At 43.3% G+C, this 13,023-nt stretch overlaps 1 protein-coding gene across 1 annotated transcript in view; it reads left to right on the top strand.

Moving 5' to 3' along the window:
- Positions 1-1,188: 1,188 nt before the first annotated feature.
- The window catches only part of FNBP1L (formin binding protein 1 like), a 93,651-nt gene continuing 81,816 nt past the window's right edge, over positions 1,189-13,023 (top strand). The window contains exon 1 of the mRNA XM_054037000.1: positions 1,189-1,860. Coding sequence (XP_053892975.1) covers positions 1,837-1,860 — 24 coding nt within the window. The 5' untranslated portion in view covers positions 1,189-1,836. The remainder of the gene's footprint in view (positions 1,861-13,023) is intronic.

The raw sequence follows: 13,023 nt of genomic DNA, 5'->3' as shown, positions 1-13,023 counted from the left end.
AAGCTTAACTTTGTCCCTTTATAAGATTAAACCTATTTAAACAAGACAACTAGGCACATTACCTAAAAGGTGATTTGCAAATGAACCCCCCCCCCTTGCTTCATGATAACATATAACAAAGGCCTGAAAAGTGTTTTTCCGCACTCCTCTTTGAGTGCTTTTTTTAACCTTAGAAATTCAGATATTGTCGATCCTGAAACACTATGGATGACTAGAAAGCTAGCAGGTTAGCCACAGTAGACATATATACCAAGGAAGTGAAACCTCATTGAAAGGGAATTTATTTTTATTATGATTGTTTAAAACTCTGTTTTTTGTTAACACCTTCTTAACTTTAACTTAAACGTTTGAGAGGAAGTGTTTAATAGATGTTAACAGAAAACAAAGTTTTAAACAATCATAATAAAAATCAGTCCCCTTTCAACACAACCCTTTAATTAATAGCGGAGGAAGCATACAATTCTCATGTCATTCTTGTCAACCATCAAAAACTGGAAAAATAAGACCTCACAGTTCTAAGGTGAAAAACAAGGAGAAAGAGACTTTAAAATAAGGACTTTTTCAGGATCTATTAATGCATAATCATAAAAAATTAGGAGGTCAAAAACAGATTCCTCCTCCTTTCAGGTCTCTCTTAGCATCACAATAGTTTATCTAATCAAAGCCTTAGCATTGTTCCCTGTAGTTCTGGCTGGATGAATAATAATGCTTTCAGATACAACTGCATTGGCAATATTGATTTAGAAGCTGAGTCCTGCCTGAGTCGTCACTCTCTGGGGAACTGTGTGGCCTATAGCGACCCACAAAGCTTTAAGGGGAACATCTTGGTCAGGTGACATACTCATAAAAATCGTGCTGTATCTGTAATGATATGGTATCCTTCCTTGTTCATAAGACGAAATATTACATAACGCCTGTGCTCATGTATTATATTTACTTACTGAGTCAGGCATAATCTCCCAGTCCCAGTTCAATGCTCAGCAGCAGTAAGTATCTGTAAGGATCCCACTTAACTTCCTTTATTTGCATGATGACTTGTCTATTGTCTAATGGCTGTATTCAGTATTGTATCGCTCCCTCTGCCTGGATTCTCTGGGAACAGGCTGGGTTGGGATCAGCACAGGAGAAAAAGGGAGGGGCTCTTTCTTCCGGGCTTTTACAGCAGGAGGTTTCCTGAGCGGGCAGGGGCAGGCAGCCAGCTGTCCGCGGCCAGAGAAAGCCTTGGAAGAGCGGCGCTCAGCCCCGGAGAGCGAGTCTTCTCTTCCCCACCTCAAGCTGGGCACCAGCTCATCTACCCCGACCTGCTCCCCCGCCCTCCACACTAAAAGACTCCCCTAAAGCGAGACCCCCGAGAGTTACCCCCTCTTAAAAGCCCCGCTCGCGAGACTCCCCACAGGGGGGCGTTCCCTCGGGGGGGGCGAGGTGAGGAAGCCCCCCCCTTTCTACCGCCAGACCCCCACCCCCCATAGTGAGACCCCGGATCCCCAGGAAGGAGCCCTCGATCCCCCTCCCATAGTGGGACCCCTTGGAAGGAGCCCTAGGGGGCTGGGCTAGGGCTCCTCCACGGGCCGTACTACGGGCGGAGGTAGCGCTGCCCTGACCTTGTTCCCGGGCCTCCCTGGGGAGCGGCGGCCTCTCCCCTCCCCCGTAGCCGGGCCCGCCCCTCTCCCAGCCTCCTCCGCGGCTCCCCCTCCCCTTGTCCCCAGCCCGGTGGAGCCACCGCAGCCTGACTCGCCGCAGCTACCTCGCGTCCTGCCCCGGTCGCCGAGGAGACCCGGCCGTGTGCAGCCAGCCCGGACCCCGTTCTCTGCAGCCTGCGCTGCCCGCGGAGCCGCCATGAGCTGGGGCGCGGAGCTGTGGGTGAGTCGCTGCTGGCGCCTCATTGTGTCTGGGATTCACCCGCTCCTAGTCTGCCGAGGGGCTCCCGGGGGAGCGGGGCCGGGGGCTGGCGGGCTTTTGTTCGGCTGCCGAGAGGAGGGACAGGCCCATGGCCCTCCCGCCCCTTGGCAGCCGGGCCGAGGCGCTTGGGGATGGGCAGCGGGGAGCACGGGGGGGGGAGGTTGGGGATGGGCAGTGGGGAGGGGAATGGAAGAAGAGGGCTCGATTGGGATGGGAAGGGGATAATGGGGAGGGGGATGGGCAGTGAGGAGGACTGGGGAGGGGGATAAGGAGGGGAGGTTGGGGATGGGCAGTGAGGAGGACTGGGGAGGGGGATAAGGAGGGGAGGTTGGGGATGGGCAGTGATTAGGACTGGGGAGGGGAATAGGGAGGGGAGGTTGGGGATGGGCAGTGAGGAGGATTGGGGGGAGGTTGGGGAGGGGGATGGGCAGTGGGGAGGGGAATGGAAGAAGAGGGTTTGGCTGGGCAGTGAGGAGGACTGGGGAGGGGGGTTGGGATGGGAAGGGAGAGGAGGTTGGGGATGGGCAGTGAGGGATGGGGAGGGAAGGTTGGGGATGGGTAGTGAGGAGGACGGGGGATTGGAATGGGAAGAGAATAATAGGGAGGGGGATGGGAAGGGGAGATTGGGGATGGGTAGTGGGGATGGGATGGGGAGATTGGGGATGGTCAGTGGGGAGGGGGATGGAAAGGGGAGATGGGGATGGGAGGGGATGGCTTGGTTGGGCAGTGAGGAGGACTGGGCCCTCGAGGGGGGTTGGTATGGGAAGGGGAGGTTGGGGATGGGCAGTGAGGAGGACTGGGGAGGGGGATTGGGATGGGAAGGGGAGGTTGGGGATGAGCAGTGAGGAGGACTGGGGAGAGGGATTGGGATGGGAAGGGAATAATGGGGAGGGGAATGGGAAGTGGGGAGTGATGGGGAGGGGGATTGGGATAGGAAGGGGAGGAGGACTGGGGAGAGAGATTGGGATAGGAAGGGGATGACTTGGTTGGGCAGTCAGGAGGACTGAGAAGGGGGATTGGGATAGGGAGGGGAGGTTGGGGATGGGTAGTGAGGATTACTGGGGAGAGGGATTGGGATGAGAAGGGAATAGTGGGGAGTGATGGGGAGGGGAGGAAGACTGGGGAGAGGGATTGGGATAGGAAGGGGATGGCTTGGTTGGGCAGTGAGGAGGACTGAAGAGGGGGATTGGGATAGGGAGGGGAGGTTGGGGATGGGTATTGAGGAGGACTGGGGAGGGGGATGGGGATAATGGGGAGGGGGATGGGATGGGAAGGAGAGGTTGGGGATGGGCAGTGGGGAGGGGAATGGAAGAAAGGGGCTTGGCTGGGCAGTGAGGAGGACCAGGGTGGGGGGTTGGGATGGGCAGTGAGGAGGACTGGGGAGGGGGATTGGGATGGGAAGGGGAGGCTGGGGATGGGCAGTGAGGGGAATAAGGATAGGAGATAGCATGAGAGTTGGGGGCTGGATATTGGGATGGGAATAGGGTAGGTGCTGGGTAATTGTGTGTGTGGAAATGGCGATTGATGGGGCTCTAGGAGAGTGCAGCATCCGAATTTCTAGTGCCCATCACTACAGTGACTTGGCAATGGTAATGAGGGGCAGCTGGGGGGAGATGGCATTGGGGATGACCGTAAGTACCTTTAGAATAGTCTTTTGTAAGCCACAACAGTATATCAACAAACAAGTTTTTTTGGTGAGTGAGGAAAGGGGTGAAAAGGTCTTTCCAGTTTGTGCCTGGTATCCTGTGTCAGGGGACTCAGAGAATGCTGAGCTGCTGGGGATGGGCTAGCAGTACAGTAGATAGCAGGAGGTGCTGTGGTGAAGAAGAGAGATTAGTGAGTAATGTAAGTAAAGTCTGATCCTGAGTGTATTTAGGCACCTGAGCAGTCCCATTCAGTTTGGAGACAACTCACATCCGTAAAGCTACTCTCATGTGTATTTGCAGGATCAGAACCTTAGTTACTTAAACGGGGGGTTGAAGAGAGAGGACTATATCTATACATGCCTATTGATGGCACATAATTGCCAGAACAGTTCACTGTTTTTGAAAAAAGGAGAGTCCCACAAGCAAATAATTTTGAGGTGTGTCCTCTCACTATGTACAATTATTCTAAAATAATGACCTAAAGTATTATAGCATAATACAGAGTATAGGGCTGTTACTTTCCTGTGGTACTTTTTGTACAAAGGGTGCATGGCTGCAAACCAGGCAGTAGCCTCTCCTATGTGTCCACACTACATCTTTGTTGTAAAAATTTCCACCATTACTACAAGCAGTTTAATTCTGCTAATGGTAGTTGTAGAGCAGGGGCGGGCAAACTTTTTGGCCTGAGGGCCACATCGGGTTCCGTAAATTGTGTGGAGGGCCAGTTAGGGGAGGGGGTTCTGGCCTGTCCCCACCTCCTTTCTGCCCCCCCCCCCCCGACTCCTGCCCCATCCAACCCCCCTGTTCCCTGACAGCCCCTCCGGGACCCCTACCCCATCCACACACCCCCATTCCCTTTCCCCTGACCGCCCCCGGAGCCCCGCAAGCCCCATCCAACCCCTCTCATTCCTGATGGGGCCCCCCCCAGGACCCCTGCCCCATCCAACCACCCCTTCTCCCTGGCCCCTGACTGCCCCCATTCAACTCCCTGTTCCCCTGACCTCTATCCACACCCCTGCCCCCTGACCACCATCCCAAACTCCCCTGCCCTCTATCCAACCCCCCCTGCTCCGTGTCCCCTTACCGCGCTGCCTGGAGCACTGGTGGCTGGTGGCGCTACAGCCATGCAGCCCGACTGGAGCCGGGCCACGCCGCCGCCGCCACCACGCAGCTCAGAGCACTGGGTCAGGCTGGGCTCTACAGCTGCACTGCCCCAGGAGCTCACAACTCTGGTGCCCCGAGCATTGCGGCGGAGCGAGTGAGCTGAGGCTGCGGGGAAGGGAGGACAGCAGGGGAGGGGCCGTGGGCTAGCCTCCCGGGCCAAGAGCTCGGGGGCCAGGCAGAACGGTCCCGTGGCCAGGATATGGCCCACGGGCCATAGCTTTCCCACTTCTGTTGTAGAGAGACTGCTAGTGTGGACAGGGCTCCAGGTAACCACCAGTATTTTAAGTACCACGATGTCTAACCCAGTTCAGGATGAATCAACATGATATGGTACATTTTCTACACTAGAGTGCCCACCATTGTTACCACAAATGGCACAGTGGTGGTTGCAATGGTGGGAAATTTTAGGGTAAAAATCCTATTGTTTAGAAGGGCTCAGTTCTCCAATTTTAAATGCCTTTTGTCATATGTAGAGGTAGGTATTACGATGATAATGATTACTATACATTAGGGCTGTCAAGCGATTAAAAAAAATTAATCGCATGATTAATTGCATTGTTAATAATAGAATGCCATTTAGTTAAATATTTTTGGATGTTTTCTATATTTTCAAATATATTGATTTCAATTACAACACAGAATACAAAGTGTACAGTGTTCACTTTATATTTATTTTTGATTACTAATATTTGTGCTGTAAAAAACAAAAGAAATAGTATTTTTCAATTCACCTCATACAAGTATTGTAATGCTTTATCATGAAAGTTGAACTTACAAATGAAGAATTATGTTCAAAAAACCCTGCATTCAAAAATAAAACAATGTAAAACTTTAGAGTCTACAAGTCCACTCAGTCCTATTTCTTGTTCAGCCAGTCACTCAGACAAAAAATATTGTTTACATTTATGGGAGATAATGCTGCCTGCTTCTTGTTTACAATGTCACCTGAAAGTCAGAACAGCCGTTCTCATGGCACTGTTGTAGCCAGTGTCTCAAGATAATTACGTGACAAATGTGCTAAAGATTCATATGTCCCTTTATCTTCAACCACCATTCCAGAAGACATATGTCCCATAAATGTAAACAAACTTGTTTGTCTTAGCAATTGGCTGAACGAGAAGTAGACTGAGTGGACTTGTAGGCTCTAAAGTTTGGATTTGTTTTGTTTTTGAGTGCAGTTATGTAACACAAATAAATCTACATTTGTAAGTTGCACTTTCACAATAAAGAGATTGCATTATGTATTTGTATGAGGTGAATATACTATTTCTTTTATCATTTTTACAGTGCAAATATTTGTAATAAAAATAATATAGTGAGCAGTGAACACTTTGTATTCTGTGTTGTAATTTAAATCAATATATTTGAAAATATAGAAAAACATCCAAAAATATTAAATGAATTTCATTGGTATTCTATTGTTTAACAGTGCGATTAAAACTGCGATTAATCACGATTAATTTTTTGAATTGCGATTAATTTTTTTGAGTTAATTGTGCGAGTTAACTGCAATTAATTGACACCCCTACTATATACTGATTTATTTGTTTAAGAAGAGAATGTGGAATGAAGAGACAATTTTTCTGGTAAACATACTTTACTGGAAAAATAAATGTTAGAGCTTTATAGTTTGAAGAAGTTTAGTCAGTATTGCTTCATTTTATCCCCCAGTCTGATAGTTGGTCTGTTATGCTAAATGGACTACAAGGGATTTGTTGGGATGTTTATGTGATAGTGTAACATGTTAATTGTATTCCTGATAAGACACCTCTTTGAGAGGTATCAATACTTAGATAGAAAACAGTTTGGAGCATGGATTATCTTTCTGTTCTATAGTTGTGCAGCACCTAACTCAATGGGGCACCCCAGTCCAAGACTAGGGCTCTTAAGCACAATGATAATACAAATGACAAATAATAATAATAATATTGGTTCATTGCCTACTAACAGTAGGCTAACAGTGCTGCTACACTGCCTTCACAAACTAAAGCAAAAAATATAAGTGAAAGTTCTTGTAATTTTATTAACAATAGCAATTTATATATAGAATTCATATTAACAGCACAAATAACTAAATTGAATTCACACCTGTGCAAAAAATAAAATAAAATTTGTAGGTCAGATCTTCAGATGAGGTTACGGATTAATGCTTTCAGCTTTTTGGTACTTTTGGAAAAATAGGGGTTTTTGGGTTCGGAGGACACTGAATTTTCTTGTGTAAGCTCCTAAACAATTATAAGGTGTTTTAGAAAGCCAAATTCTAATCGACTTATTTTTTGTGTATTTTGGCAATTTCTCAAGGTGATTCTCCTTCTACTTGTGAGTGACAGTTAAATTGCTGTACTCAAAACCTTCAGAGTATTGAATATAAGATTGCCTTCATCGTACATGTAAAGGGGCATAGATGAAAGAAGTGGATCTTGAAATTGTACTTATTTGAATGACCAGCATTTTGGACATATGAGGCAGGCAAATCAGTTGAAAGATAAACTGATATGGCCAAGGAAACTTACAGTTAAAGTTTACCAGTTACCTATTAAGTGTTATTTTGCAATCCATTAATTGTTCATGTGCATTAATTTTAAGAACGCTGTCAAGTTTTCTAAGCATAGAGTTTGACCCTGCCATTCTTACCCATCTGCAAAATTCACAGAATTGTTTGTTTTAGCTGAGTACTCTGCCTCTTTACAATAACAAAACATGAGATGGAGTAAGGACTCTTATTAAGGATACAGAGCTTCATTATTAAATGGTGCAAGTTCTGTAGACTCTAAGTGTTTTTTAAAATGCTCAATAATAGATATGTATGTATATTTAAAAAACAAACCATCCATTTTCGTTCTGTGTAACTACCAAAGCAATGCTTTGTGTTCCTGCTGCTGACTGCAACATCTTTCATCTATTCCTTAACCTGTTCTGATATCAGTTCCATGTGAAAATAAAGATGTTTTGACATAAGACAAAACATAAATTAAAGTGTTTTAAGAGAACAGCCACTTCAATCTAGGCTAAAAACATTTAAGAAAAAAGATCAATATTTGTTAAGCTTCAGAGGGGCAGATGTGAAAAATTTATGGCAGGGGTTCTTAAACTGGGGGTTGGGACCCCTCAGGGGGGGTCAGGAGGTTATTACATGGGGGGGGGGGTCGCAAGCTGTCAGCCTCCATCCCAAGCCCCTTTTTGCCTCCAGCATTTATAATGGTGTTAAATATATAAAAACGTGTTTTTAATTTATAAGGAGGGTCACACTCAGAGGCTTGCTATGTGAAAGGGGTCACCAGTACAAAAGTTTGAGAACCACTGCTTTATGGTATCTTTTTATATATAGATAAAGCAGTGGATGAAAGGGATGAACTGATTGACCCATAGAGGTCCAGAACCCATACAGTTGTCACTCTCAGAATACGCACATTGACCATGTGCACACTAGCCTTTTTTCTAAAAAAAAAAAAAAATCTTCTGATTATTGCTAACACCACTGCAGCCCCAATAGTCACTGGTAGTGATGACTTGTAAACAGGGCACTTGCTGTTTCTAGTGTTTCATCCACCCTGTTGTATAGACCTGCTCTGAGCAGGTTTAGATGAAACAGTACTGAAAGTTCATGTGGCTGCCTGGAGTCTTGCCTTTGCTAGTACTTGCACCAGGGCTAGTAACAATGGGAAATTTTCAGAAATAAAGCTGTTGTACATGAGCAAAAGGGAATACACAGCCTATTCATCATCTAGATCACTATACCACATGGATGTATAACACTTTTAAATATAAATCTCTTTGATAATTTTGTAGTTTTATTAAACAAATGCAATTTAATGTGTGTGGTGTTTTAAAATTCCCTTAACTCTTTTCCCCATACTTGAATAGGATCTCTTTCTTTTGCTGCTTATTGTTTGAAGTCCTGCTACCCTCAAAAATCTGAGTAGCATGGGTAGTTGGAAAGTGGCTTCTCTTCTCAAGTCCTGATGCTACTTCTGATTACTTAAGAATAGTGGTGGGTAGGTAGAGATGATGAATTGGAGAGGAAGTCTTAGGGAATTAAAACAAAAGCAAACCATCACACCTTATGTTTGTGTTGTATTTATTTGATACTAGAGATTATACAATTATAGTTTTAAATGTACATCACACATTTACAATTTTTTAAAAATAGTCTTCATAGTCTGTAGCTGTATCAGACATACTACACTAGAACTTTTTTTTGGTGGATTAATGTTTTCTACATTATTTAAATGTGGGTATTTTTTGCCAACAAACCATTTTATAAGTACAACTCTCTCCAGAGTTTGTGTGTCTCGAGTAATATATGCACGTCTGGGTGGGCTGAAATACTCTGCTGGTACTTTTTACCTCAGCACACCAAAAATGTGTGTGTATTGGCTGAACAGAATACTTCCTGTTGTGTGTTAGTGCTTACATATATGTGTACATTTTTCTTACTTGACAGCATTCCTTTAAAATAATGTGAACCAAAAATAGTAAAAAGGCTTGTGAGTTTAAGCTGACATATCTATAGAACTACTTTCTTCTACAGTTTTTCTTCACGCTGCATAAAAAGTTGCTCCATCTCCATTATTTCCCCACTCACATATCTTGTTACAAGTTTCTGATCCATTTTTAAGAGTGTTATTCCCTGAATAGCCTTATTCTCACTAGTGTATTTGTTTCTACGGTCACCCCTGCAGCATATTCCAAATGCACGTGTCTTAACAAAGTTTAAAATATTATTTGTCATTCTGTCTTGGTGAGGATGCACTGTTTGATGGTTAGACCAGACTACAGGGAGTAGGAAGGTCTTAAGTTCTGTTCCCAACTTATCTAGCTGTCACTATTTATGTCCTTGTGTGAATTACTCTGTACTTCAGTTTCCCTATCTGTAAAATGTGACAAATACCTACTTCATATAGGCTAATTAATATTTGTAAATCTGAGATCCTCTGACAAAAGATAACATGTAATGACAAAGTATTACTGCTATATTTTATTATAGGATGAAAAATGCTGCTATTTTATTAAAGCAAATATATTTTTCAGGGATTTAACTAAATTTTAAATTTGCGTATTGTGTATGTAGTGAGCTCATGCTCAGTTCAGTAGCTGTGAGATGGTTACACATTTAGGCTTCATATCTGGAAAGACTTAAGCACATGCTTAACTTTACACACTGATTTCAGTGAGACTACCCATAGTGTGTAAAGTTAATCGTGTACTTAAGTCTTTCCAGGTCTAGAGCCTTAATTGTTAAAAACAGCATTGTTAGGTATAATTTTACTTTCATCCTCTTGCATAACTTGCATTGTTTCATGCCTGCTGTGTACATTATCCAAGAAGAAAATAGAGAGGTGATAGTTCATTATTAGCTGCTTTTGCTGAAATGTTTGGAAATGGTAGAACCTCATTTGTTAAATGACTCTCTATTCATAATGAGTGAAAACTATTGAAAATATTTAGACCTTATTTTATACTGTAATGTTTCAGCATGCTTTTGTGCATATGGAATTCTCCTCCTCTATGACATACAAAAGCATACAAGTTACCTATTTTTATATATTTTTGTATTTTAATTTTCTTCTTGGAGTTTTTTTCAGTTAAGCTAAATATGAAATATCTTTCTATGTGCTCACTTCTGTTCCAATCATGCAGTGAACTTCAGAGACATGGGAGTTTCTAATGAAGTCCAAGGGCATAGCGGTTTGCCCACATGGAGCGCAGTGCACAATCAGGGCTTTTGTTTTTGTTGCAAATTCATTAACGAAAAAAAAGTCTAACACTGGGCCTTTTTTATTAGGTGTAAAAGTAACAGAAGAAAAATATTAATTCGAACCTCACTAATCTATACTAAATCTAGGCATTTTTCCCCATCTTTGCAAATATTTAAGAACACAAGCTGGAATAAGGTCCTTTATGTTACTAAAACTTCATCATTTTTCTAGAATATGCTATAGAATATATACTAGTATGCTGCTGTGAGTGCTTGGGGAAGGAATTCATGCCTCCTTCCATATTAGGAAAGTGCCAAACACATTGTGAAATAAACTTTTAAGTATTTTCATAATTTAAAAATGAACTACAGTTGACCAAATAAATGAACAAAGTATATGCTGCTATGTACTTCTCTTTGGTTAACCTGATTTTGAGTCTGATCAAGTCCATTGAAGTCAATAGGCATCTTCTCATTGACTTCAGTGGGCTTTGGCTGAGGTCATTTGAGTAGTGCTGATCAGCAGCAACTCCCATTAATCAGTGAGAATTGGAGGTGCCCCTTAACTCTCAGTATCTGGTCCCTACTTGCTAATTTTCAAAATTCATTAATTAGCAATGGGTCTCCCAGTTGTTACTGTGAATTAATATAGTTGTACTTTATCTGACTTTTATGAGCCTAAAATTTTCTTCATGCAAGCATTTCCAGTAAAGAAAGTGTTTGTTTATCAATTATTATTAAGTGGGTTTGGAACTATCACCTTTCTGACAAATGCAAACAGGCAAATAAGAATTTGTCATACCGATTCACACTAATGACAGTTGTGTCTAGTCCAGCATGTTGTCTCTGATGGAGACCAGTACCAAATGCTTAAAAGGAGGTGCAAGAATCCCCATAGTGAACAGGCATAGAGTAATCTGCACACTTGAGAGGTTTCTTCCTAACCTCATTGATTAATGGTTGGCTGATGCTCTGAAGAATGAGGGTTTGTATTTCATACAGTTTTATATACTATGCAACGTAACTGAATAGTCTCATTTTCCATATGTTTTATTCTTTTATGAATCCATCTGAGCTCTTGGCCTCAGTCATATCATGCAGCATGATTTCCTTTCTTTAGTTTTAAATCTTGATGTGCTGTGAATTGATTTGCTAGTATGTTCACACATACAGTGTGAAGAACACTATTTCATCTATTGTTCAGATTTCCTATAGATATTTTTCAGTATGTTCTCCCATGCCTCCATTTGCATCCTCTCTCTGTCCAAGGAGTGCTAAATAGTAGCTCCTTAGTGATGCTCTTTAGTTGGACATACAGGGTTGTGTTTTTTCATACCCCTGAGTGACAAAAGTTTTAATGACGAAAGTGCCAGTGTAGACATAGCCATACCCTCTGCTGGCCCAGTAATGAAAACATCAGAAGAAAATTTCATGCTGAAGATCCCACAGGTCCAATTATTACTCCAACAGCATTTTGTTTTAGTTAGAAATAATATTTGTCTGTATCTTTCCAGCAATTGTCTCATTCACAAGCATCTGACCCTTTTTACTACTGTTTCCAGGAAGAGTGAGTCATTGGCCCCAAAATTTTTCATCAGTTTATGTTCTGAGTTGGCAAAAATACTGCCATAGATGTTCAACTAAGGGATTTTCTGCTGTCAGTTGACTAAATGTGTGCATATTTTTGTGTATCCCTTTCAGAATCTTGTTAGATTCCTCTCCCACCCAATTTGAAACACTGGTAGTCACTTGATGTCTGTTAGAATTACATCTGTTCCTGATTTTATTTATGAAGCCTTGTGAATGTATATGGATTTGGAAATCTGGCTGATTTTCAAGGAAGTCCATGGAACTATACATAGGATGTTACAAATCCTGGAGTGCCATGGAATGCTTAGCATTGGAAAAAATGTCTCTACCTTCCCTGCCAGAGTCCTTATTCACAATTCTGAGAGCTGGCTATCGCAAGAGAGTCTAAATGCTACTACTTCCAGTTTGATTTTCTGAGTGAGAATAGCAGGAGGTTGTCTGAAATTACAAGGCCTCCTATCTCAGTGATGCAGAGGATTTCTTCAAAGAGCAATCCTGTCAGAGGGTACGTCTTCACTACCCGCTGTACCGGCGGATAGCAATCGATTTATCCTGGATCGATATATCGCGTCTCGTTAAGACGCGATATATCGATCCCCGAATGCGCTCACCGTCGACTCCGGAACTCCACCAGAGCGAGCGGCGGTAGCGCAGTCGACGGGGGAGCTGCGGCCGTTAATCCCGCGCCGTATGGACCCCAGGTAATTCGATCCAAGATACTTGGACTTCAGCTACGCTATTTGCGTAGCTGAAGTTGCGTATCTTGGATTGATTCCTCCCCCCCTCCTCCCCAGTGTAGACCAGCCCATAGTGATGTCTGGGACATGATTCTTTGGAAGTGCAAATTACACCATCACAACTGTGGGAGGGGAAAAAGAGACTTGCCCATAGTCTCAATCACCAATCTTTTAATTGCTGTGTTTGGAGATTGTTAGCAGCCCACAACACAGTTATTCTCTGGGGAAGCAGAAACAATCTTCTAACAAATGTTTGAAAAACAGAAAATGGTATTGATTGTGGAGGCTA

Source organism: Malaclemys terrapin, chromosome 8 (genome assembly GCF_027887155.1).
Source record: "Malaclemys terrapin pileata isolate rMalTer1 chromosome 8, rMalTer1.hap1, whole genome shotgun sequence".
Taxonomy (NCBI): Eukaryota; Metazoa; Chordata; order Testudines; family Emydidae; genus Malaclemys; species Malaclemys terrapin.
The sequence above is the reverse complement of the archived record's forward strand: the minus strand, read 5'-3'. Positions and strand labels throughout refer to the sequence as shown.